Genomic DNA, 26,182 nt, shown 5'->3' with positions numbered 1-26,182 from the left:
AGAAAAGCAACCCCAGGAGAAAGGAGATCTGTAGTGGTAATTTGGGTTCTAACAAATAAAGCTTGGCTGAAGATCAAGAGTGCAGAGCTAAGCTACTAGAGGCCAGGCAGTGGTGGTGCCTTTAATCCTTTAAATCCCAGGACTTGGGAAGCAGAGGCAGAGGCAGAGGGATCTCTGTTAGTTCAAGGCCACCCTGGGCTACCCGAGATTGATTCTGTCTAAAAGAGAAACAGAGGTGATCCCAGCACTTGGGATCCGATGACTTTAATCCCAGCACTAGGGAGGTGGAGACAGGAGTGATATGACTGGGTGGGCGGAGAGAGGAATATAAGGCAGTCTGAGGTTTAGTGGAGACAGTTGCAATTGGAAGACACAGTCTGAAGACAGGATCACCCCTTCGGCCTGAACACTGGTCTCTCTAGTAGTGGGTGGCTGCTCTGCGTCTCTGACCCTTCCGTTTTCACCCCCTAATATCTGACTCTGGATTTTATTTATTAAGACCAATTAGAATTAGTGCTACACAGATCAGTCAGTACATTGCCCCAATTGCAACCATTTTTACCCCAAAAAAATTTTTACACAACCCCATTTATACAGCAGAATAAAAGCAAAACATTTACGGACAATAAATCATGAAAAAACTTACTTTAAAACACTTGCAGACATACAATTTTTCCCTGTACTAAAGATGAAAGTAAATTCTGTATATTAATGTGTGCACTGCATATCTGATATAAGGGACATAGCTGCTTCAATGTCTGTTAGTGGTGAGTAGCAAACTATGGTACGTCCATTTCATGGAACTTAACTCAGCAATGAGAAGAACCAGACTGGTGATCATGGGCCAGCACCTACTGACCTCCAGAGAAGTAGGCTGAGAGTGAACAGCAGAGCCACAAGGTCACATCTCACAGGAACAGAGCCAAGGGATGGCTGGGAGTGGACAACAGGAAACAGGGAGGACACACGGCATCCTCTGCTTGGTACTTCAAGCATATGACTACATGTATGACAAGACAGAGCTAGCCATACAACTAGGAACAAACCAAGTAAAACTGGGCAGATCTGAGCATGACTACTGAACAGCCCAGAGCTCAGCAAAGGCAAAGTCCTAACGTGTGAGGGGCAGAGGACAGCCCTCCAGCACATCTTCCAACTCACTGTGACTACAGGAGCCACAAAATAGAAACTAAGAAGCAGTTTCACAGTGGCTGCAACTCAGCTGACAACTACATTTTAAAAGGTGAGAGTCAAGCATCCACTTTGCCACAGAAGACATAGCAATATCATAAATCCATGCAAAGGTATCATTCTTCAGAGAAATGCAAAGTGAGGTGCCATTACATACCCACACAACAGCTAAAAGAATACGGATAATAATAAATGTTGGCATATACATGGAAGCACCCAGAATTCTCACATTGTTGTAGGTAGAAATATAACATGATATGCTCACACAGGAAAATGGGAAATTCTTACAAATTTAAGCATACACTTGCCATACCATACGTGTCTATTGTGAGGCTATAAGAAATCCTAATTCTGTAAGATAGACAAGAAGGAGCTCTACAGTGCCTTATCCACATGCATAAATAAGACATTTAATTCTAAAGTCAATGGGAAATCACACCCGAGATGGACAAACAGAATCAGACTTTGAAAAGAGAGTATAAATACATGTTTATTCAAGAATCTAAATCATTGAATCCCACTTTACTTCATCAAAAGCCACCTCTTGAGCTACCATGAGATGCTGTGGGGCAGAGTCTAGAGCAGTGGTCCTCAACCGTCCCAATGCTGAGACCCTTTAAAACAGTTGCTCATGTTGTAGTGACCTCCGATTATAAAATGATTTCATTGCTACCTCACAACTGTAATTCTGCTACTGTTATGAATCATAATGTAGCTACCTGATATACAGGGCATCTGGTATGTGACCACTAGAGGATCACAAGTGAAGCAAACAACAAGTACTAGTTCTGTCAGTCTACAGCAAAATGTGAAATACATCTTAAAATTCCACACACGTGGTCCTTCATGCAACACATTCAACCATCAAATGAAAACACCCAGACAAGGGGCCAGTGAGATGGCTCAGCTGGCAAAAACATCAACACTAAGTCTGGCAAGCTGCATTCGATCACTGGGAGCCACACAGCAGAATGAAGGACCAACTCCCACGTGTTGTCCTCCGACTTTGACATGCACTCTGGCACACTCACACGCAAAATAAATAAAAATGCAATTTTAAGAAAGAAAGAAAACTCTGAGAGGACTTTCTCTGCTGACACTTGCACACAGATCAGGGAGCCTCAGTCCATAAGATACACAGCCTTCTTACCTGAAGCTTAAAATATTTCACAGATTTATACTAAAAACACTCTGCCAGTACCTGTCAAGAACAAATGAGGGTTGGTGGTTTAAGAGACTGCTGCTCTTTCAAAGGACCAGGGTTTGGTTCCTAGCACACACATTTGTAACTCCAGTTCCAAGGGATCTGATGTCCAATTCTGGTCTCTAAGGGCACCAGGTGTGCACACTTCACACTTAAATACATGCAAGCAAAACACTCCTCTACAATGGCATGGCTCTTCTTAGTTGGCAACTTGACTACATCTGGAATTGAATGAAATTAAAGCAGGAGTGAGGGATTTTTCTTAATTAAATGATTTGAAATGGGGAAGAGACACCTTTAGTCTAGATCTTTTGATGTCTGATCTTTGCCTGCTTGTTCTAGCTAGCTGGCAAGTCATCCCTTCACTGGCACTGGAGTTTGCTTCTCTGCGATTCCAATGAATAATGAAGATAACTCAGAGGCCCAGCTCTGTGGACTGAACAACTACTGGATTCCTGAGCCTCCCGTTGAAAGACATCCATGGTTGGACTAGCTAGACCACAGCCTGCAAGTCAGTCTAATAAACCCCCTTTCTAAATATATTCAGATTCACTATGTAGGCTCAGCTCCTCTAGAGAACCCTGACCAATACATAAAACAAAAGTCTTTTTAAAAAAATAACAAAAAGGAAGAAATGATTAGGGCTGGGAATGAAGCTCAGTAGTGGAGCATTTGCCTTGCATGCACAAGGCCTGGGCCCACTCACAAAACTAGAAACAGCAACAGTATTACTAAGAACTAAGTGATGTGCTTTCCCCACTCCCAAGCTCACGCTGAAGTTCAGCCTTCTGGAGATGGCCTTCACCGAGGTGATGAGGTTACAGTGAGGATGTGTGGTGGGCCCAAGTCCAGTCATGACTAAGTTCTTTTAGGAAGGGATGAGAATGGGAGCACACACATGGAGGCATGACAAAGCGGGGAGAGAGCAAGAGGAGCCATCTGCAAACAGACAAGGAGGCCTCAAACACAAAGTTGCTGACACTTGGATCTGCATCTTCAGAACCTGAGATGTTTCTGTTGTTTAACTCACCCAGTGTCTGGAATTGTGTTATGGCTCCCTAGGCAAACTAACAAAGGGTGTAAATGTTGAAACTGTCATTAGAACAAATAAATAAATAAACAAATAAATAAATAAATAAAAGGAAAAGCTAAGCACTCTTTTATTTTCCCCAGAAATAATATATGCAATGAAATGTATTATGAAAAAAATTTACTTTTACTTTTCAAATAACTCATTGAATGTAATAGTAACAATTTGCAGGAGACCAAAAAAAAAACCTATAGTAGTTAAAACATCCAATTAAAGTATAACCAGTACTTTTATGTTAATTAAATAGCAGAGACAGTAATGTATAAAAACTGCTGTGATATGACTCAGTGGGTAAAGGCACTATATACGCAAGGCTGATAATCAGAGTTCAGCCCCAGAGCCCAGGGGAAAAGCTGGCAGCAAAGGAATGCATCTATAATCCTAGCACTCCATGGAGATGGGAGGAAGAGTGGGAAAAACATCTAGAAGTTTGTGGGCCAGCCATCCTGCAGTACACAGCACAGCAATACAAATAGAGACCCTTCCTCAACAAGGTGACAGCAGCAACCCAAAGATTGTCCTATGGCCTCCATAGGCACACTATAGAGCATGTTCGCCACCGAAACAAACAGCCAAATAAGTGTTTGGGGGCAGGAGAGATGGCTCTTCCATAGCACGGGGATTCCATTCCCAGCACTCACAAGGTGTCTCACAACCATCTGTAACTTCATTTCTAAGGGACCTAACCCCCCCCCTTTCTAACCTCTGAGGACATCAGGCTCACGTATGGTACACCTACATGCATGCTGGAGAGACATGAAAGCACATTAAATAAATTTATTGAAAAGAGCAAAACTATCTCTGAAGATACACAACTGCTAACTATGAAAATACTGCAAACTGCACTGTAGCAAACTTAGAATCTCCATCTTATACATCCCAGGATCTCGAAAACTCAAACACTGAAAGAGTGGGAGGGGACAATGACAGCTCAAGGACACTCATCCTTCCACTCTATCAAGTTTCCCATTGGACATAATGGAACGAACCTACGTGAAAATCCTCAAACCTAAAAGAAACCTTCAAACTGTAAGCAGGTTGAGAAAACTGACAAAAATGAAATTAGATAGGAACTAAACAGTAAGAAGGAATAATTAGACACCCGCATGCCAGAAAAAGGAAAAACCGTTCTCCTACTTGTTCCCCTTTCCTTTGCCCTAAGAATGTTCCGGAACTCTCCTCACCGGTGTTGTCTGGAGATGAGGAAGAATGAAGCATCAGTTTTAGGACCTGCCAACCTGTCACCCAGACATCCCCTTGTGCGGTCCTAAAGGAAGACTGGCTAGTTCCTCTTACACACAGGCAGGCAAGGCCTTCTCTCCAGCCATCCTGGATCCTGACCTATTCTCTCAAACTAAAAACTAGAAAACGGGATCCATATATTAATGCCAAAGGTTTGGTTCTTGTTTAATAGAAAAAAAAAAAAGTCTTCAAGGCAAACAGGGATCCTTTGGTGCTGTCCCAGGAGAGAACTAATGAACCTGCTTCAGCCCGACGCAGTGCCCACGTTCCCATACCTGACATAATGACCTCCCAGACGGCATAATTACAGATCCATCCCAAACTCCTTTTGCTTGTCACTAGAACAGGAAGGACCGGAAGGGCTGACACATCCAGCTTCCTGCGCCGAAGTCACCAGCGTACTCAACACTGGCCGGCAGGGTGTGTTACTACATAGCCCTTAGATTTTTAAGAAATGTTTATAAATTTCAATATACCTATTTGAAATAATTTTGGATTAGCAGCATTTGAAACACTCTGTGCTAAAAAGCTGTGTCTGTTTCAATGCAGGCTTCTTTATCTACCCAAGTATTAGTACTAACCTGCAGTATTGGAGAACTAACTTTATTTTAACATAAGTGACACCTTGTGGTGTTAAATGGTATAACTTTTCCCATTCCATTCAGTACAAAATACACCTATAGGTTTCAAGAAACAGGAAATGCATCACTGAAAAGCAAAGCAAACCTTACATTGACCAGGAAATCTGATTGTACTCTACAACTAGAATAAACCAGAATACAGTCCCAAAGCAACATCCTATCAGTTAGGCAGACCAACCTGGGAGGTGGAAATTGGGAGGTAGAAATTGGAGTATTAATGGCCTTTCTTTCTCATTAATCTAAACTCCAGAACTTACTGGAATTCCCACCCTTTTCTCCCAACTCCTGGGAAAGGCGATATAAATTAAGAGGAAACTGAGATGGAACAGGTCTCATTAGTGCCACTCAAAAGTATTGTGTGAGAAAGCCCGGCCCGAGACACACATAGAAACTCAGCACACACATTTGGAAACTTGGAAGAGTAATTTGACAGTATAATTTTATGTTTATTGAATCTAATAAAAACAGGGGCGGTATTTTACATGCTTTTTTCCACTTTATTTTTCTAGTAATTGATTTTTATTGAATTTTATAGAAGTATTCATCCATGACAGAGTGAAAATTTTAAAAGAAAAGCTCTTCAGCAGTTTGGGAACAGAGAGACCACACAATATTGTTGTCAGTTTCACTGTGGTGTGACTTATACTCCAATTCTAAGAGAATACTCTGTTCGGTCTGCACACAAGTGCCGAGTCCTGAGACGGCTATCAACCACGGAACATTCCCTCCTCCAAGCGCCCACGGCCCTTCATAGTCAGCCAGGCTCTCCCACTCCTGACCAGTCTCCAACACCCTGGCAGGCTGCCACCACGCTGACCTTGTCCTTTCTAGGACCGCACAGGAGCTGAGGCCGCATGGCAACTGGCATTGCGTGTGTGTCCTCTTCAACACAGATAAGTTGGAGATTCTCAGCCTGTGCTTTCACAGGGGTCACCTAAGACCATCTGCATATTAGACATTTACATTACAACTCATAACAGCAATAAATTTACAGTTATGAAGTAGAAACCAAAATAATTTTATGGTTGGGGGTCACCACAACATGGGGAACTGTATTACAGGGTCACGGCATCAGCACAGTTGAGAACAGCTAGACCAGACCAAGCAATCCTTCTATGACAAATCCATTTCCCATCAACAACTTCTCTCAATAATACTCATCTAGGTTTTAGCTACCACGAATAATTTTACTTTTACTTATTTAAGAGGGCTAGTTTTGAGGCAGTCTAACCACATAGGCCAGGCTGGCCTGGAACTGCAGATCTTCGTGCTGCTGCCTCCCTCGCGCTAGGACTACGAGCATCACTGTGCTGAGTGCATTTTCTGACATATAAACATCGTACACACTATGGGGTACCACATGCCATTTTGGTACATGTATACACTGCACTGTTCAAATCAGGGTAAGCGCACCTATTTTCTTTGTGGTATGTGCGTGCACACGCATGGGTGGAGGTCAAAACAACTTTCAGGAGTTGGCTCTCCCCTCAGATCACTGGACTTGCACTGCGAGGGCTTTCACCAACTCACTGGCCCTCAGGCACTTTCGCTCTATTGAAAGTATTCAAAGATTTCCCCCAGGTCTTGTGAAATGCACACTAGTTATCACGACCTAGTCACCTTACACACAGTTACCTTCTCCTCCCTCACAACAGCTGAAGAGATGTGCACCACTGAGAGCAACACCTGAGCCTTGGATCTAAGAATGAAGGTGCAGCACAGGTGCTGAGGGACAGTGACAGGGGTCGCCCCAACAGGAGGTATCACAGACTTAGAGTCGGGGCAGGCTTTGAAAAACTCCCGACAGGAAGGCACGACCCCTGGTGGTAAATGGCAACGGTGAATGGAGCTGCAGGGAGGGCTGGCAGCTACAGCAGGACACAGTGCTATACAGTCAAGGGTACCGGCCTTGCCAACAAGCTTACCGGACAGCACCAGGTTCTGCCTACAAGCCCCCTGGATCCTCAGAGCTTTGTGTGGCTTTAGGTACATGTTGTTCACTTAAAACATACAAAAATATAAAACAACAAACTCTGGCTACAACTGTGTGTGGCTTTAGGTACATGTTGTTCACTTAAAACATACAAAAATATAAAACAACAAACTCTGGCTACAACTGTTAGAACTTTAACTAGGTACCCATCATCAACTCTCTAAAAGGAGAAACCAGGATGACCCAAGTGGAGACAGAATTTTCTCTCTAAACTGTTTACGGTACTAAAGGGGAGTATACACTATAGGTGCTTCTGTAACCCTTACTAAGCTTTTTTTTCTCCTTATGTTTCTATTAAAACTTCTTCCACACAGGACAATAATCTCTTAATATAAAAAGCCAATGAAGAATCTCATGAACACTTCAGGTCACTTCTCTGGGTTGAGACAAATGGGCACCGCTCCTCCACCTTGAAGTGCCGGCCGCCATTGTGCTCCGTTTGCATTTGTGACACAGGAAAGAAAAATGGGGAGGCAGGGAGGGAGCCCTCCTGAAATTTTATTCTAATAAATAAAAAGGAATGCACTTAAGAAGCAAATTATAAGTCCTACGGCAATGCATGAAGCAAATAAAGCAAAAGGACAGCCTGCAGAAGGGCACAGAGGAGACAGTTCGGGAGGGTCAGGCTCAGGGGAAGGTCAGGCGAGCCAGGTCGGGGGGGAGGGGCGAGACACTGACACAATACTAAAGGCTTCAGCGTTTACTCTGAGAATTTTTCGTTTTGTTTTGTTTTTTGTTTTGTTTTGTTTTTGATTTTTCTTCAAGACAGGGTTTCTCTGTAGCTTTGGAGCCTGTCCTGGAACTAGCTCTTGTAGACCAGACTGGCCTCAACTCACAGAGATCCGCCTGCCTCTGCCTCCTGAGTTAAAGGTAGACACTTTCTCTGAGATTTTTAAAACCACTGAGCAATGAGTGTTTTTCAAAAAAGAATTAAAATCTAATCTATTTAGCAGGGCCCTTCTGGCTGCTATGTTCTAAACATGGGGACTTACATAGTATAAGGACTTCCAATTCCTGTCATGAAACTACCTTGTACACGGCTACAGAAAGCTGCTATTTTTAAAGCCACAGGCAGGTGCACACACATAGGACATATACAGCAGGACTCAGAGGGCACCATCCTCAAGAGAAGAACAAACTATGACTCTCCCTTCACACCGGTCAGCTTCCCCTGGGAAGCACAGACCCAGAGAAGCCAGGACGGTGACTCAGGCTACAAAGACTGAAATGCAGTCACAAGAGTGGCTGGACCTTGAAGGGCAAATCAGACAGGATGGAACCACCCAAAAGGAACACAAAAGCTGTCTGCACACCCCTTCAAGGAGCTGGCACATTTTCAAGGGACAAGATTGTAAGAAACCAGGCAGAAAATGTAACTGGGAGGGTAAATACATAAGGAGAGGCTCCAGTACCCTGCTGGGCTCTTCAAATCATGGCCGAGCCACACAGACAGGATGGCACTAGAGGTACGAGAGGCAGGTGGACGGAAAAGTGCACAAAGCCTGGAGTGATGCGGTTCAGAGCGTCGGCTGGCACTGAAGGCAGTGTGGGACAGGAGATCTGTCAAAAGAAATTACAAGCTTCTTGGGTTGGAATTTTCTCAGATTCACCAAAGGTTTTACTCTAAATACCCAAAATTATCAAAACTTGAGATGGGGACAGAGGGACAAATGGCGGAAACTAAATGGTGAGGAGATGGAAGGAAGGAAAAGAACAAATGTAGACACAAATCCATGATGGATTTCAATTCTAGAGTCACCAGGTAGAAATCTTAAAATTAAATATGGTCACAAATCACAACAGAAAGATGGACAAATAGATAATACAATAAAGACAGATAATCAAAGGATATTCAGAACTGAAAAATACAGGATCTGAAGTAAAAGCCCTCTGAGTGATTTTAACACCAGACTAAGAACTGGAGGCAGAGTACAGCAAACACATGAAAATTAAAGATCAGAGACAAGGACAGGAAACAGTTGTTCTTGCCTTGTGTGCTATGCCGTCAAAACACCTAGCAGCTCTAATTAGAGGCAAAAGCAAGGACAAGAAATCAAAATACAAAAATATCTGAAGAAGTTGTTCCAAACTGGGAAATACTTGAAGTCACATATTTAAACAAAAAAAAAAAAAAACACTTTAGGAAAGGGAGGAAAGATAATATCGCACCAAGTGTAACAGCCAAATGGCTGAAAACAATGAGAAACTAGTCGTTAAAGCATTCAAAAATTAAACACATTAAGACAGGGGTCTCTGAATCTCTATAAAGAGCAGATAATAAATATTCTAGTCTTTAATAGCCACGCTATCACTGATGTAACACCCATCTCTACTGCAGCAAGAAACAGCCATAGAAAATGCATAAATAATCAGACATGGCTATGTCTGAGTAAGAGTTACTCAGAGGGGCAGGCCTCACCTAACAATGACAGCACACTTCAGAAGCTATTATGTCAATACTAGGAGATAATAGATAATGGAAAGAATTATCTAAAGAGTTAGATTACTCAAAATGGGAACATATAATTCCAGACCTACTGAAACATCACATATCTAATTTAATGACAGCAGTGTTCACATTGATATGAGAAGAATAACTTCACTGTTAGTTGCTGGGGACTTGGTATAACCCACCTGGATGCTAACTCAGCAAAATAATTTAATATTCAATAAACTTTGACTTAAAATTCTACCTCTAAAAAATTTTCCTATAGCCAGGCATGGTAGCACAACCTTTTATCCCAGCATGTGGCAGGTAGAAGCAGATAAACTCTGTGAATTCGAGGTCAGCCTGGTCTACAAAGCAAGCTCTAGGAGAGCCAGGATTGTTAACACAGAGAAACCCTGTCTCAGACAAAAACAGAAACAAAACAAAAAATTTCCAATAAGCAGATAAACTCGCACAAGTGTGTATGCAAAAGTGTATACTGCAGAACCGCTTATCCTTGGCAAAAGTGAAATCAATCAAATGGAGTAATTAACTTCAAGGAACACAGTACTGTGGCTAACAACACTGAACTAGTTTCTAAGGTAAGATGGAAAGATCTCCAGAATATATTGTGAAAAGGGAAGACACAGAAAGAACGCTGTGTCTGTCTGCATAAGACACTTTGATTTTTTTTTCTTCTGAAAAAATAGGTATGAAGTTTTCATTGTGGTTAACTATGGTTGTATGTGAATGGAAGTTTTACACCACGTGTTTATAACATACACTTAACTCAGTCCCAGTGTTTTCTGTAACTTTCCACTGTGTTTTGCTCTCATATTTAGAGAGACAAAGTCAAGATGAAGTATATGTGGATGGCATTATTCCCACATAACCGATAAAGAAACCAGATAGGCCAGGGGTAGACGTGCACGCCTTTAATCCCAGCACTCAGGAGGCAGAGGCCGGTGGATCTGTGAGTTCAAGACAGCTTGGTCTACAAGAGCTAGTTCCAGGACAGGCTCCAAAGCTACAATGAGAAACTTGTCTTGAAAAGCCAAAAAAACAAAAGAGGCAGAAAAAACAAACTATGGAAGAAGCTGACCTCACTAAGCCTTCATTAGTACACCATCATAGAACTGGGATTGGTGAAGCACAGAATTAAACAAAACATTTTCAAATCCAATCCTATAAAGAACTGTGGAGGGCCGGACCACATTCTCCATTGCTTCTAGGAACAAAGGTAGAGATTGACCTCTGTGACCCCAAGGTGTGGCGGCACACGCCTTTAGTCCTGATGCCTGGGCGGCAGAGGCAGATTGACCTCTGTGACCTCAAGGCATGGTAGTAACGCCTTTGGTCCCAATGCCTGGGAGGCAGAGACAAGCAGATCTCTGTGAGTTCAAGGTGATGTAGCACACGCCTTTAATCCCAGCGCACGTGCTTTGTAACTCTCTACCGCTGCGTCCCTGCCTACTCCCGAGGCATCATCTGGGATAATGGGCAGTGGACCGATTCAAGAGTGACACGTCAGAAGCGAGGACTGTTTCCTTTATAAGGGCTGGGTTCCCCTCATTCTGGGTCTCCGCTTTGGAAGCTGATGCTCTCCCTCTCAAGAGGCATTAAAGCTTTACTGCAGAAGTATCCTAAGTGCCCTGCGTCGTTCTTGCTGGCGAGACGGTAGCGCGGGACAAAGAACCACGTAGGAAGTACAAACTCTGTAATTAAGAGTGTTACATGACTTCCTTGCTAACCACATTCTACCATAAGAAAAAAACATTGCTTTTTTTTTTCTTTTAAACTCTAAATTTAACATAAAGAAAACTGATTGCTGGAACCATAGTAAACACTGATTGTAATTATTCTCAACGGCAGTCTGAGATGTCTGTGATATACTCCTGCATAAGTCAAAATACATTTTATTTTCACTGATAGTACTTGGGCTGTATTTGGTTAACATTAGCTCATGTAGATTCATCAGCTCAAAATTAATTAGTATTACAGAATAGTGTATTCCATCCAAACAATTCATCTTTGTTGGCTCACATGCCTTACTGCTACTGGCATGCCACCATGATAATGGGCATGGTGCCACAGTAGCAGATGGGCATAAACACAGACCTGCCAAGCAGTCAGTTGGTGCATCAAGTCTGAGTATCAGTACTCACTCTTCCTCCAAGAAATTCATGAACTACATGAGAGTAAATGTAAGTTTTCTACAACTGTGTTAGTAAGATATGCCAACTCAAAGCCAGATTAATTTAAAAACTCTTTTTTTAAAACAAAAATGTTTCCAAGGCCACTGAAGGTAAGTTTCCCATCTGATGTGTTGGATCAGCCTTCTGTGTAGGGAACTGGAGGGACGAATACGCAATCTCTACTGAGATAAACTCGACCCTGAAGCCCTTGAAAAAATAAGTTCACGTGGGGATACTTTCAAGCTGGACAAGTTCTATGGAGTTGCATCACGTGTGTTCTTACAATACTGAATTCTACCCTTGGGAGAGTTGGCTCTAAGATCTGGAGCAGAAATGGACAACACAAAACTGGGAGTGGTATGGGCATAACTACTATCAACTACTTACAGCTATCAGTAAATACTAGCAGTTTGTTAAATGAGTTAACAGTCTATATCAGTTCATTAGATCTTTTAATCCTCAAAATTATTCAATGGAGTGCTACCTCATCCCTATTTCATACCCAGGGAATCCAGGGGCCAAGAGTGGTAAGCAGCCTGCCAGGTACATTAACCACGCTGTCACCAACCAGCTTTCACACAGCAGACCAGCTGCAGAGTGGGCTTGCCTGAGGAACAGGCCTTCCTGATTCAAAAGCTCACCAGAAGCCATGTACCTGTTGTGCTCTTTCTCTTACAGAAGAAGGTTTGGCCTCTATACTAAATCTTAAACACAATGCATTAATTGTGTGTGTAGAATCAACCTCCACAGCTTCTCCAAACTGAATTCTCTGTTCTTGGTCTTCCAAGTGAGCACCAATCCTCTTCCCTAATGTTGGCTTCACTAAGAGTCCACAGTGGCCTTTTCACATACCACACGCTGGTCACTCAGTGGTGTCCAGCATCACTTCAAATGGTAACTAGCAACTGTCTATCACCAGCCTGGGTACTGGATTACATCTACCAAGCTGACTGCCTAAAGAGTGCTCATCTATCAGCTGAAACTCATGAGATCCAAAACAGAACTCAACGCCTTGCTTCCTCACTGCAGGCTTGCTCAAACATCGTATCACATTATGCTGGTCCAATTCAGTACCCAACATCTCTAAAATAAATATCATTAAATTAATCACTCCTCTACTTAGAATTCTTTGCCAGCTCCTTACTGTGCAAACTTTCATGACAAGGTCCAACACTCAGCACACAATGCCAAAGGATCAGTGATACAGGCGCTGGCTACCTCATCCTTCTCACCAGTCCTTCGTTCCTCCCAGCTCTGTGCTCTGCTCAAGCTGAACTTTTTCATGTTCCCCAACGAGCTCTAAATCACTGCCCATAAACGAGTAGGTGCTCCTTGGACGTTCTGTCATGAAAACACCTGTACTGTACCCCTACCCAGGGTGGTAACCGCTAGTCAGGGTCCTACAGTCTCATTCCAGTGGGAATGAGAAACTGAGTCTTCTATTTCAATTACAGTTAAATAATTCCATTTGGCTAGCAGCCATGATGAGCAGCACAGCTCTGAAGCTGTGTCTATTTGGTTCCCTCTGCCAGCTACTGACAGGTATATGAGGAAAGTCTTCGCAAGACCTCCCATCTAACAATCGTTAACTAACACTCATTCTTTCTTAGGTAATTCTGTTATCATTAATAAGGTCTCAATCCGTGTGTGTGTGTCTGTGTGTGTGTGTGTGTATTAAGAATATATAATAAGCATATATAGAGATATATAGATATTCTTATTTGTATGCCACAGTTGTTTACTGTGTCATGTGAGTGCTTGCGTGTGTCCACTATCTAAAAACCATATTTCTCAGAACCAAGTCCCATCCTGGAAGAGGAATCCAAGCCTCTAGGAGTTAACTGATCGTTTCTGGGCATCCGGGTGGAGCTTACTTTAGAGTTGGTGCCCATCTCCTAGGTGTCCTATGGAAGGGGCATTACTCCTACAGTTCTCATCTATTCGGTTGGTGCTCTTCCCTCTCCATCAGCAGGAACAGCTGCTGCCATCTTACATCCCTTGACATGACCTGTCTCTCCAGGCACTGCGGTTTTTTGCTCCCTGTCCTAGAACACACATTAACTACAACTTCTTATCTTCCTCAAGTCCACTATACCTAAAATGTTGGTCAAGATTACCCAAGTTCTCCACACCAACAAACTCAAACTCACCTCTCAGTGTTCACTTTCCTCAACCTGTCTTTATGCTCTGACCCCATGACCCCAAGAATGCCCAGCACTTCGTACGCCAGCTTTTTCTTTTCCTACCCATCTCTACCCAACCCCATGGCATGTCCCTTTTCTCTAGCCTCAGTTCTCCCTTACGTTCCAGATCCAGACTTACAGCTCCAACTGCCTATTTACTAACTCTGCTTCCATGCTCAACACGATATATCTCAATCTTAACATACAGAAGTCCCCAGTCCCTTAGAGCTGGGTTTTGTCTGTCTGCTTGCTCCTTCATTGTATTCAAGAGCAATTCTAAACTTCCACTGCGCAGACAAAAGAGCTCAAGTCCCATCCCTGCTCTATCTTTTTCTTACACATTTATTGTAGCTAAAGCACCAGCAATTCCATCAACATGTGGTCAATGGATCACCTTCTTGTGGGATATTACACATCTCTTTGCTGATCTCCCATCTCAGACCTATAAATGACAGCGAGTTTAGGAGCCTTTAAGGTCTTTTAAAAAGATAAACAGGAGCAGGGCAGTGGTGGCGCAGGACTTTAATCCCAGCACTTAGGAGGCAGAGACAGGTGGATCTCAGTGAGTTTGGGGCCAGCCTGGTCTACAAAGTGAGTTCCAGGGCATCCAGGACTGTTACATAGAAAAACCCTTTCTCAAAGACCCAAAAAATAAAAAATAAATAAATAAAGATAAACAGGGCCATCCCATTCCTTTCCTCAAACCCCTCAAAGGCATTCCTTCCATCTCAGGGTAAAAATCCAAGTCTTTACAAGGCCCTTTGAAAGCTGGCCTTCATCCTGTACCCCAACTTTTACCTCTTCTTATCTCATCTTCTACTAACTTTTTTACTGTTCCTTCTGTGCTTACCCCAGCCACACTGGCCTCTCACCTGATCTTCACGTGGGTGAGAAATTCTCCTGCCTGGATGCCTAAGCAATTGTTATGCCTTGTGAATAGCAGATACCCACCTGCTACTTCCTCAGCTCCTTCATGTGTGTGCTCCTGGACTTTCTCCTGGCTCTGCACTGGACACTCCAGCGACACCTCACTCTGAACTATCCTTCATTCCTTCTACTGCATTCTTTACCACAGATGATCTTGCGGTGACTTGCTGAGTGCACATCTTCTCTAGCTAGAAGAATAAACTCTAGGGCAGTAGCTTATTCACGGCTTCCTCCTCGGTATTAACAGCAGTGCCTGGAGCCAGAGATGGCTCAGAGAGTGAAGACATATGCCCCACGCCTGCCAATCTGAGTGCCATCCATGGAACCCATGAGTGAAAGAAGAGAACCAATTCCCAAAAGCTGTACACTGATTGCAACATGGAATGACAAAGAGAGGAAGAAAGGGAAGGAAGAATATGTTTAAAGAGCAATAGCTAGCATTCCTATGTACTGAATCAAAAAATTACTTGTAAAATTTATCAGTTATTGAAATATGTCCGATCTGCTCCAACACAGTCAGCAATGGTGCCTGGAGGTAGGCAAGAGGTTCAAGGAAATGGCAGATAAAAGAAATTGAGACAGAAAACATAGAAGAGATTCGGGAAGTCTGTTGGTAAATACCAACCAGCCCTAAGTTTATTTCAGAGCTTGCTTATACACAGATTAAAGGCAGAAGGCAGAACAAAGAGCAGTGCGGTCAGTAAAGCACCTCGCTGCACTGTCCTAGGGAGAAAGCACAAGCAGGCTCGTTATCTATCCTGGGAGTCCTGCTGGCAGCGTGCAGTTTCTTTGTCTAACTGGACGTGCCTCAGGACACCTTTACCAGCCTGATAGATAATGTGTTCTTTCCCACGGGCTTCATCAGAACTTTCTCACAGCTCTCCAGGAGACTGGAACAAGCAAGTTTGAACTCAAATGACTTATGAGTCAGAACAGACTCCAGATGGAAACTGAGTCACTTGTGGGCCACCACAACATACATCTGTCACACAACTGACACTGAACAGTTAGCCATTCTAAATACACACTCTGCTTAAAACTGTCCAGGGGATTTGCTTGCCATAATAAACTCCAAACCCTTACTCTGGAGCCCGGACAATCTGGCCCCACCTTGCACTCTGCTCCTTGACGCCATCCTGCCCTCAGGTTGAACCAATTTCTTCCCCCTTCTTCAAGATCATATTCTTAACCAACCCCAAGAACAAAGACGATGGCATCTGCCAAACCATGGCTTTGGAACCAGCCTCATTTACAGTCTCCCCCTTGCTTCGCCATGCCAACCCACTCTGCTGAAGGACCAGACACTGACCTTCTATCAGCAACACAAGCACTCAGCCATCAGCTAGCAGACATTTGCTACGAACTGAATGCTTGTGTGGATCTGTGAACTTGCTGCAGCTGATATGCTAAATGTCTTCCCTAAATACAACCAGCACTGTTCATAATATGAAATACAGGAAATCATTTCCTCTCTGATTACTCTACTTGGGGCTCTTCACTTTAAATTTTCCATTTGGACTGGGGACAATTTGTTTTTGTCAGCGGCTCATTTATATACACCAGCGCGATGCTGTCATATGATTTTACTACGACACATTTGTCATTCTGGGAGTGTAACTTTAGCGTAGGGTTTTTTAAAAAGAACATTCCAGAGAACCATCTGTCTGCTTTTTGTTGTTGCTAATGTTTAAGCGCATTCCTTCCGAGTAGCAAAAGATGCTCAAAGTTCCAAGTGTTCCTGAGACGACAGCATCTCACAGTTTATAATCCAACAGACAACACTATCTCACAGCCCATGATCTGACAAGCCAGAAATGTAAGGGTGTGAACTTTCAGAAGTGTTGGTGACCTTAAAGGGCCCTATTGATATAGGGGTGAACAGTTCCCTGGCTGAGCTCTAAGTCAGAGCTGATTCTCCACCAAGAACGAGCTGGGTGAAGCAGAACAAGAGCGGATACTTCAGAAAATAAGAGCTGCTTACAGGCATGTTTCATCAAATTTTTTTCCCTCATATTTAGTTCAGAATATACTTCAAGAATTAAATTATGTTAATAAGTGCCATTCAATAGCCACATCACACAGGAAAGGTGAGGATTCACCACAATTTAAAGGTAAGTCTATGCCCATATTACTGTCAGGAGACCAATGACTACAGTCTACAGCAGAAACACCGTGAGCTAGGAGTACAACTCACGGCAGACCACAAGACCCTGGGTCAAATCACAGTACCAAGACAAACACAAAGGAATATATATATAGAATAATCCCAAGTTTGTAATAAAATGTGCCTTTGAAAAGTATGAGAGACTTCAAGATTTTGATTGACATGACAATTCCAAGTTAAGTAAACCTAACACACCCAAGACAAAAGCAATGTCATGAAGAGGAGGGCTATTCTGAAACAATACACAATTCACTTCAGGTGATACTGTAGCAAGACCAGACCACAGCAGGAGTTACATTACCTATTATCCTCTCCTTTTAGGGTGCAGGGGATCAAACCATGGGTGCAATATCCCCAGCCACTCTGTCTGTCTCCTCTCTCTCCCTCTGTGTGTGTGTGTGTGTGTGTGTGTGTGTGTGTGTTTGCATATATGTGCAATTGCCCAAATTAGTCAAAGGGATGTCAAATAGCTGAAGGTGGAGTTGCAGACAGTTATGAACGGCCATATGGGTACTGGGCACTGAACTGCAGTACCCTGTAAGAGCAGCAAGCGCTCCCAGCTCTCCCCAAGCCTGCACTTCTGAACAGCACACGTTAAGTAGACAGTAGGTGTTAGTTTAATCTGAATCCCCCAACAGAGTAAAAGGATCCGAAAGTGCCTGTCAGGCAAAATTAAGAACCAAAAAAGATACCTTCCTGATCCACTTCACATAAATTATGCCATTTAATATTACAATGTGTACAGTCCCTAGGTCAGTGTTTCTCAACATGTGGGTCGCAATCCCTCTGGAGGTCAAATGACCCTTTCACAAGGGTCACATCAGAGATCCTGCATATCAAATATTTACATTATGATTCATAACAGTAGCAAAATTACAATTATAAATTTTGCAACAAAAATGATTTTATGGTTGGGGTCACCACACCATGAGGAACTGTATTAAAGGGTGGTTGAGAACTGCTCTAGGAAATGTGCAACAAATATGCACTGAGTTTCCAGAATCCTAAGCACACAGAATTACTGAATAATGAAAAACACATCCATTAGAAATACCAAAGTAAGAAGAAAGACTAAGCTCTTACTACTGGAACTATAAAAAAAAGCATTTAATAAAAAATAAAAACATGATATATACAGATCACAATAAAACTATGAATGGAAATTGAAACAACTGCATGAACACATTTACGGACTCATATTATGATACAGTGACGCCTTTTAAGTTATGTCAAAATCATATTTTACTATTAGAGAAGTACTGACACCTAGAACTGGCTTATTTTGAAAAACATTTGTAAGGACCTCCTCCAAATAGACATCTCATTTGGTGCACATCTACTGCCTTCTAGAAAGACAGGGAAAGTGGCAGATTTACAGCTGGACCTGTGACAACTTCACACAAACCAGGCATGTGTGACTCCACTCAGCAGCAGTCGTCTCTAAACCTCTGCGGATCTAAAGTCCTCCAATCCAATGTCAGCAGACGGTTTAGACCGTCACCTTCCAGTGCAGCTCAGCAGGAGATGGACTGCCAAATTCCTGGTTGTTAATCTTTACTAAATGCAAGGGCCTCTGCAGCCTTCCTTCTAGTCACTCTCGCTCTGCACTCTTTGCTGATTCTTCAATCAGACGTACATGGGTTCCAGCCGCACGGCCCATTGTCTGGCAAACCCTCCCTGGGTGGTTCAACCAGCCCCATGCTTTCCTATCGGCAGCGCAGAACTTGAGGTCCAATACACTCTCATCTGAACAGGGACCCTTTCCTACAGCTCTCCTGGTTTCTACATTCCTAGTCTACGTAACTCTCTCTTCCATCCACGTGGCAAAAGTCTCCTCAGCCCTGTGATCCCACATGACCACTATAGCGAGGCTCTCACCAACCTTCCTTACGTTAGTTTAGATTCCAGTTTAGAAATAACCTGGGCATGGTGGCTCATGCTTGTGATCTCGCACTAAGGGGGTTGAGGAAAAAGGGTGCTTTGAGCTTGAGGCTAATCCTACTTCAAAATTAATAAATAAATAGACAGACAGACAGACAGACAGACAGATAAAAATGAAGAGGAGGAAGGGACAGGGGAGGGAAAGAAGGAAGAGGGAGGAGAGAGGAGAGAAAAGGAGGAAGGGAAGATAAAAGCTTTCTTTCAAATACACCGTCTCACAGAAAGCTCCCAGATCCCGGGCTGTGGTGGCACACGCCTTTAAGCCCAGCACTCCAGAGGCAGAAGCAAGGGGATCTCTGTGAGTTTGAGGCCAGTCTGGTCTACAGAGTGAGTTCCAGGACAGCCAGGGCTACACAGAGAAATCCTGTCTTGAAAGACAAAAAGAAAGAAAGAAAGAAAGAAAGAAAGAAAGAAAGAAAGAAAGAAAGAAAGAAAGAAAGAAAGAAAGAAAGACAGAAGGAAAGAAGGAAGGAAGGAAGGAAGGAAGGGCACAAAGAAAGAAAAAAAGAAAGGAAAAAAGAAAAAAGAAAGAACAGGAAAAAAAATTCCAAGAACAGGCAAGGATTAATCACACCCTTTCTAGAAACAAGGAAACTGAAATTTGAGGAAATCAGCCAAGTTGAACAAGAAACACTATTACTGAAAAGCATTTCCTTAAACCTAGTGTCCGGTCTGTGATGCTCTAAGGGGAGGAGACTCGGGAACCTTGTGCTCTGGCATTACCAGCATCACACATTTACAATCGTGCTCCTTCTACTGAACTGACAGGAAAGAGAGGAGCTGGATGACAACCAAACTAGTTAGCTAAAAGGAGTCAGCTCTAGTATCCTGTGGTAGTCTGAAAGAGAATGCCCCCACAGGCTCATACGTTCAAATGCTTGGTCCCAGTTAGTAAAACTGTTTGGGAAAGATTAGCGGATGTGGCCTTGTTGGAGAAGGGGTGACCTTGTTGGAGGAGATGGGCTTCTGGGAGTGGGCTGGGAGATTTCAAAAGCCCACAGCAGGCCCAGCCTTGCTCCTGCTGCCTGCTGCCTGTGGATCGGGATGTAAAGCTCTCAGCTACACTCCCGACCATGTCTGTCTATACCATGATTGTGGACTAACCCTCTGAAACTGAATGCAAACCCCCAGTTAAATGTTTCCTTTTACAAGAGCTGCCATGGTCACGGTGTCTCCATACACCAATGAAACAGTGTGCCAATAAGAGTTCTCAATGAACTACTTCAGCGGGTAAGAAAGTTAGAAGCGAGGAGCCAAAGGCTCTGAACAAAAGAAATGAGGAGCCAGAACTACTAATTTACCCTGGTATGATCAGTATGTAATGTACACACATGTGGAAATGCTACAATGAATATCATAAATACATACAATTGCTACATGATAATAAAAATTTTTAAATGCCTTAAATTTAGTGAGATACATAAAAGATACTTAAAAATTCAGAAGAAAATCAGAAAATTGACTAGTCTTACCTGAGTCACCTAGCAATTACTTTGCAATTAACTGCCTAAGCCAGAAAGAAATGTGAAATTCTTTCTTTACACACACACCCAAATGAACTACGATAAAGGAAGGTTCTCTCTTTTTTTAAGACAAAAAAAAACTTAAAAGAAAGCTAAAAGCAATCAAAGTATAGACTATTGCAAAGAAAGGAGGAAATAAGTTAGTTCTTTACATTTAAAAGTGAAGAAATGAAAAACCTCAAGGCCAATGAACTAACACACTAGCATAACTAACTGAACAATTGTGCCGAGGACCTGCTTTCCTAAAACTACAATCCTCCAATTCTGCTTTTGTTTGAAGAGTGAGATGGGTTAAGAAAAATACAAATAAAATTCTGAATACAAAAGTTGCCTGTTAACTGAGTTGAAGGAGATGAGATATCTTTGAAACAGTCTATGAAAGACTAAAGAACACGGAGTCCCACGACACAGGACACGAGGGCACGTTGCAGTGGACACAGGGAGAAGACGCACACCTAGTCACAGCCACAGCAGTGAAGGAGGATTCAGAAGACTGCCGCCTAAGACTAGGCACAGTTCAGCAGCGTGAGCACCTGAGTGTTTCCCAGCATCCAGAACAGATGGCGCATAACCATGTTGAACGCCAATCCCAGGGGACCGATGCCCTCTTCTGCCTCCTTCATCACCTACACTTAAATGTACATACTCACAAAGACATACAAACACATACTCACAGACATGTAAATAAAAACAAAATGAGTCTTTAAAATATAAGATTCACATCTGAGTACTGAAGACTTGATGAAAAAGCTCTCTGTGTGGTCTCACGGCATCTTCCTTCCCACAAACAGATTTGGGGGGGATAGATAAAAAATGTAATGATATAGACAAGATACCAGAAAAGTCCTGCACCGGGAAAGTTAGGGAGATGATGGTGTCCTGTATCTCTAGTCCTAACAACTGGGAGGCATATTACCTATGGCAATGCTCTACAAGGGCCGTATACCCAAACCTGAAGATAAAGAAACACCAGTGAATCCCTGTTGATTGGTATGCTATAAAATAATTAACTGTCAAGGAGTCATGTGAGACGAAGAAAAGGAGACTAAAGGGATATGATCACTACATGGAATGCTGGATGATACTAGACTAGATCCCATCCTGATGAAAACCATCCTAAGAGAAAGAAAAAGGCACTACTGAAACAAAGGGCAAGCCGGACTGTAGACTGTTCTGTATCAATATCAAACTTCTCAGTCGTGTTTGTAATTACGATTGCATAAGGGACTGCTTTTATTACCAAAAACACACACTAAAGTTTTAAGGGTAAAGGGTGTGATTTAAACAACTCAATACCATGGTTCAGAAGATAACAATTCATTTGCATGTGTGGGTGCGTGTGCATGTGTGTATACGTGTGTGCATGTGTGTATACGTGTGTGCATGTGATGGGGAAGGGAGGAGTATGCAGCACAGCAACTTTTGTTTTAATTGATGATTCTGGACTAGTGAGACAGTTCAGTGGCTAAGAACACATGCTGAGCTTGCGGAAGACCCAAGTTTGATTTTCAGCACATTACGTAGCTCCCAACAACCTGTTCCAAAGATCTAATGCCTTCTTTTAGCCTCCATGGGTACTACACAAACCCACACACTGAGACATATAGCTAAATAGTAAAAAATTAAAAATTAGCCGGGCGGTGGTTACTCACGCCTTTAATCCCAGCACTTGGGAGGCAGAGGCAGGTGGATCTCTATGAGTTAGAGGCCAGCATGGTCGACAGAGGGAATTCCAGGACAACTAGGGCTATTACAGGTATTACACAGAGAAACCCTGCCTCGAAAAAACAAAAACAAAAAAATTAAAAATTATACTTGGTGACGCTACATAAAGAGCGGTAGTCCTTACAAATGCTGAAGAAAAAGACCTAACATGATTTTAGAGTTAAAAACAAAAAGACAAGAAGCAATTTCAGAGTGATCTAATGAAAAACTGAGCCAAAGGGTGTGGTGGTCGCACCTGTAAATCCAAGCACTCAAGAGTCTAAGGCAGAGGATTACAAGTTTGAGGCCAGCCTGAGCTACATAGTGAAATCTTGTCTCAAAAGACAATTTTCTTTTAAAGGAGAACTCAGGAGTGACTAAGTGGTCGGTTGTAAAACAGGAGTCTGTTGTTTCTGGTAACTAACTCCACTAGACTGCACTTAGCAGTCAAAGTGCCTCAAGATCTGACAGTTTCAAAGTCACATCGTGTCTAAGACTACTTTTCAAAGTTTTCAACTTCTGGTAAACTATATGACTTCCCTAATAAAAAACAGCATGGATTTCAAGTAGTGAACAGCATACCCAAACATATTAGAGAAGAAACTGAGGTTGGAATGTCAGGTTTCAAATTCAGACAGCTGTGCACCCTTGGGCAAATGAACCACTGGACTACAAGTTCCTCACCCTTCAAGTGGAACAGGAGAAGTACCTGGTAACGGTCCACTAAGGGCTGCGGGCTGGGGATGCAGCCAGTTCTAGGCAAGACCCCAGCAGACACACACTGACCGTGGTGACTATGTGTGCCCAAGTGCAAAGCACTTGGCGTTAACACTTTTGAGTTCAACTCTAACATCAACTACACTGTAAAGCCCTATGTTCTTTCCAGGTCAGGCCCAAACTTTATATAATCTAAAAAGAAAGAGAAAATAAAAACTGAGATGCTCTCAAATCAGAAAAGTTGATTTCCTGTATACAAGTCACATGCAAATTCAACAACCAAAACATTTTGTTAAGAAAAATCTGGAGTTAGAATAAGTTCCTCGTTTGGCTCAGTCAGTCACCTAAAGGCACACAATGACAGATGAGATCCACTATTTTTTAAACTTTCCTATCCTGGAAATAATGAGCACGAAGATAAATAATACGCTATACACAAGATTTCTGTCAATAGAGTCAAAACGTAATCTCAATTTCAGCTATTAGCACTTTATAGTCTACCCAACTGTTTCAAATTTTGAATTATAAAATTGGTATTGACAGTTCACACCCATAATTTCAGCATGGGTGAGGAAGAGGCAGTTTCTGTTTGAGGCCAGCCTAAGCTAACAGAACAAGACTGCCTTTAAGCACCTTCCCCCAAATTCTTAAATTACACCCTCCTAACCCCTGCAAAATTCTCAGCCCAGTTACTCTGCCTTAAGTTGGCACAATCTAGTGATGGTCTATTATGCTTTACCACTTTGTATAACAATAAAGAGATCAAAAATAAGACAAATGTGGACTGGCATGGTGCTGCATACACTGGGAAGGCAGAGGCAAGTGGGTTTCTCTGATTTCCAGGCCAGCGGGCTCTACATAGTGAAACTTTGTCAGAAAAAAAAAAAGACTATTAAACAAAGGGAGACAAAGTTGTCATAAGTCTGTACATTTATACACAGTCCAATTCCGCCCCTCTCCCAAAATCGTAAAAATTAAACTAAAAATCAAACCGCTAAGGATGTTTTCAATTCTAGGTGGTATCTGACATGAACCCTTACTAACTTTTTACAAAAATAAGTCTACACTGGTTATTATTTATTTTTAAATTCACACTATTTGTAAATAAATTAGGACTGATTCACAACAACATTCTATTTAAGCATTTTCTCAATGTTTTAGGGGGCGGGGCGGGGAGGTAGTACCCTTGGGCAAAGATCAAGTTAAGCCGCCAAAGGTGACAAAAACCAGTTTGTCATTCATTCAGAACCTCAAACCACCGCTTAATCCCTACAAGGCAGGGTCCAATAAGCAGCATTTCCACACCCAACCCCCTCTCTCCCCAAATACTCTCTTCACCTTAAAAGAGTGGCTTCCTTGAGGTCTGATCCCAGAGACCTTCAATTCACTAGAAGTTCAAATGAATTTGTCCTGTGCCCAGCCCAGATCAACGCAGTCAACGGTTTGGGAAGTGGGACCTGAGCTCACCAACTGGTTCTCTCTTCCTTCCCGACTAAAGTTTGAAAACCACCAGCGCCGCCTTTCACGCCCCAGATGTCCCCCTAAAAAGCCCTGCACCCCGAGGGGCCACCCCACCCACCCACGAGAGCAGCCGGACGTCCCCGCACCCTGATCCCAGGTCCTCACTTCTTCCAATCGCTGCTGAAAAGGCCGAAGGCGCCCGAGGGAGAGATGGTCGAGGTGGCCTCCTGCCCCAGCTCCGCCGCTTCCCCTCCTCCCGACTGCTCGTTGTAGGCGAAACTGTTGCTGGACATCGCGGCGGTAGCGGCGAGCGGCTGCAGCCGGGGTTCTCTCCGACGGGCTGGAGTCTCGAGGACACCGAACCAAACTAGTTCAAGCACCGAGGGGCGCGCGCCGGCGCTTCCGGGCTCGTCACCGCTCCGGCCGACCTGGCGGCCCACCCCCCTGCGCGTGCGCACTGCGCCTGTCGGGGCCGGCGCCTGCGGCTCCCGGTGCCCTGGATTCTCGCGCTCCGGGTATTAGGAGCGGCCGCCAGGAATCTGCACCCTGGATTTGAAGCCCGTGGATGAGTTTTGCTGGAGGAAATCTCTATGATCCTCCAGGGTTCTTTGCTTCACCCCTGCAGTCCACTGATCGCTCCCCGATTCTTCCAGATAAGTGCCTTGCATTCTCTAGATCAACTCCGCTTCAGCAGTCACGAGCTCTCTGCCCTCAAGCCTGGTTTCCGTTCCTCTCACAGCCAGCTTGGCCTGAGTGTAATTCCAGACTTGAAAGCTCCTCCTCCAGAGCGTGGCTTGCAGGCCCTGCACAGGGCCAGTCTTGCCCCGCAAGCGTTGGCTATGTAGTCCCAGTCTGAGGCTCCCACTTGAAGCTCCAGGCGTCCTGCCAGGAGCAGAGCCTCCACAGGCAGTGGGGATGGCCTGGCCTCTGGGCTCCGTCTGCTCCCACTTCCTGGCAAATAGCTTTCTAACACTCGGCCTAGACAGCCAGGTGGGAAAACTTCGGGCAGCTTTCCTGGGAGGACCCGCCCCAGCGAACATCCGTGATAACTACTGTCCCTTGCTAGACTTTCCCTGCACCTGCGGTCCAGGAGGGACTAAATACCTGGAGGAACCTGGAGGGTACTAAATACCAGGAGGGGACTAAACACCTGGAGCCACCGAAACCCAAGGGAAGCCATCACGCAAAAACCAACTGGGGTCCCACCAAGGATCCTCTATTTGACTGAAAAGTCGCATTTTTTCTGGGGAAACATTCTAGGAAGGAGAGGAACATTTGGCCTCCAAATTGATCAAAGGTTAGCAGTTAATTCCCCTTTTAACATCCCTTTCCAAATGTACAATGTTAGAGCATCTCAAATATGTTGCTTCACAGTATTGATGACATTGATAGATTTGTACGATCTTGCCAACCCGTGATAATACACAGCTAGGTGTTGTATGATGTTTATGCCCTGGACACTACTTTAAACGATGCACATGGATTAATTCATTCACTAGAGAAAGACACTAGGCTTTGGTTACTTTATCTGTCAAGTATGGAAACTGATGTACACATCTTCACTACAGAAGATACCTA

The 26,182-nt window shown here is 43.5% G+C and overlaps 1 protein-coding gene across 1 annotated transcript in view; it reads right to left on the bottom strand.

Moving 5' to 3' along the window:
• Ap3b1 (adaptor related protein complex 3 subunit beta 1) overlaps positions 1–25,026 on the bottom strand; it is a 194,350-nt gene extending 169,324 nt beyond the window's left edge. The window contains exon 1 of the mRNA XM_048455947.3: positions 24,770–25,026. Coding sequence (XP_048311904.3) covers positions 24,770–24,897 — 128 coding nt within the window. The 5' untranslated portion in view covers positions 24,898–25,026. The remainder of the gene's footprint in view (positions 1–24,769) is intronic.
• Between the last annotated feature and the right edge of the window lie 1,156 nt (positions 25,027–26,182).

The sequence above is a fragment of the Myodes glareolus genome, chromosome 15 (genome assembly GCF_982192425.1).
Source record: "Myodes glareolus chromosome 15, mMyoGla1.1, whole genome shotgun sequence".
NCBI lineage: Eukaryota > Metazoa > Chordata > Mammalia > Rodentia > Cricetidae > Myodes > Myodes glareolus.
Note: the sequence above shows the minus strand (reverse complement) of the source record. Positions and strands in the feature narration are given on the sequence as shown.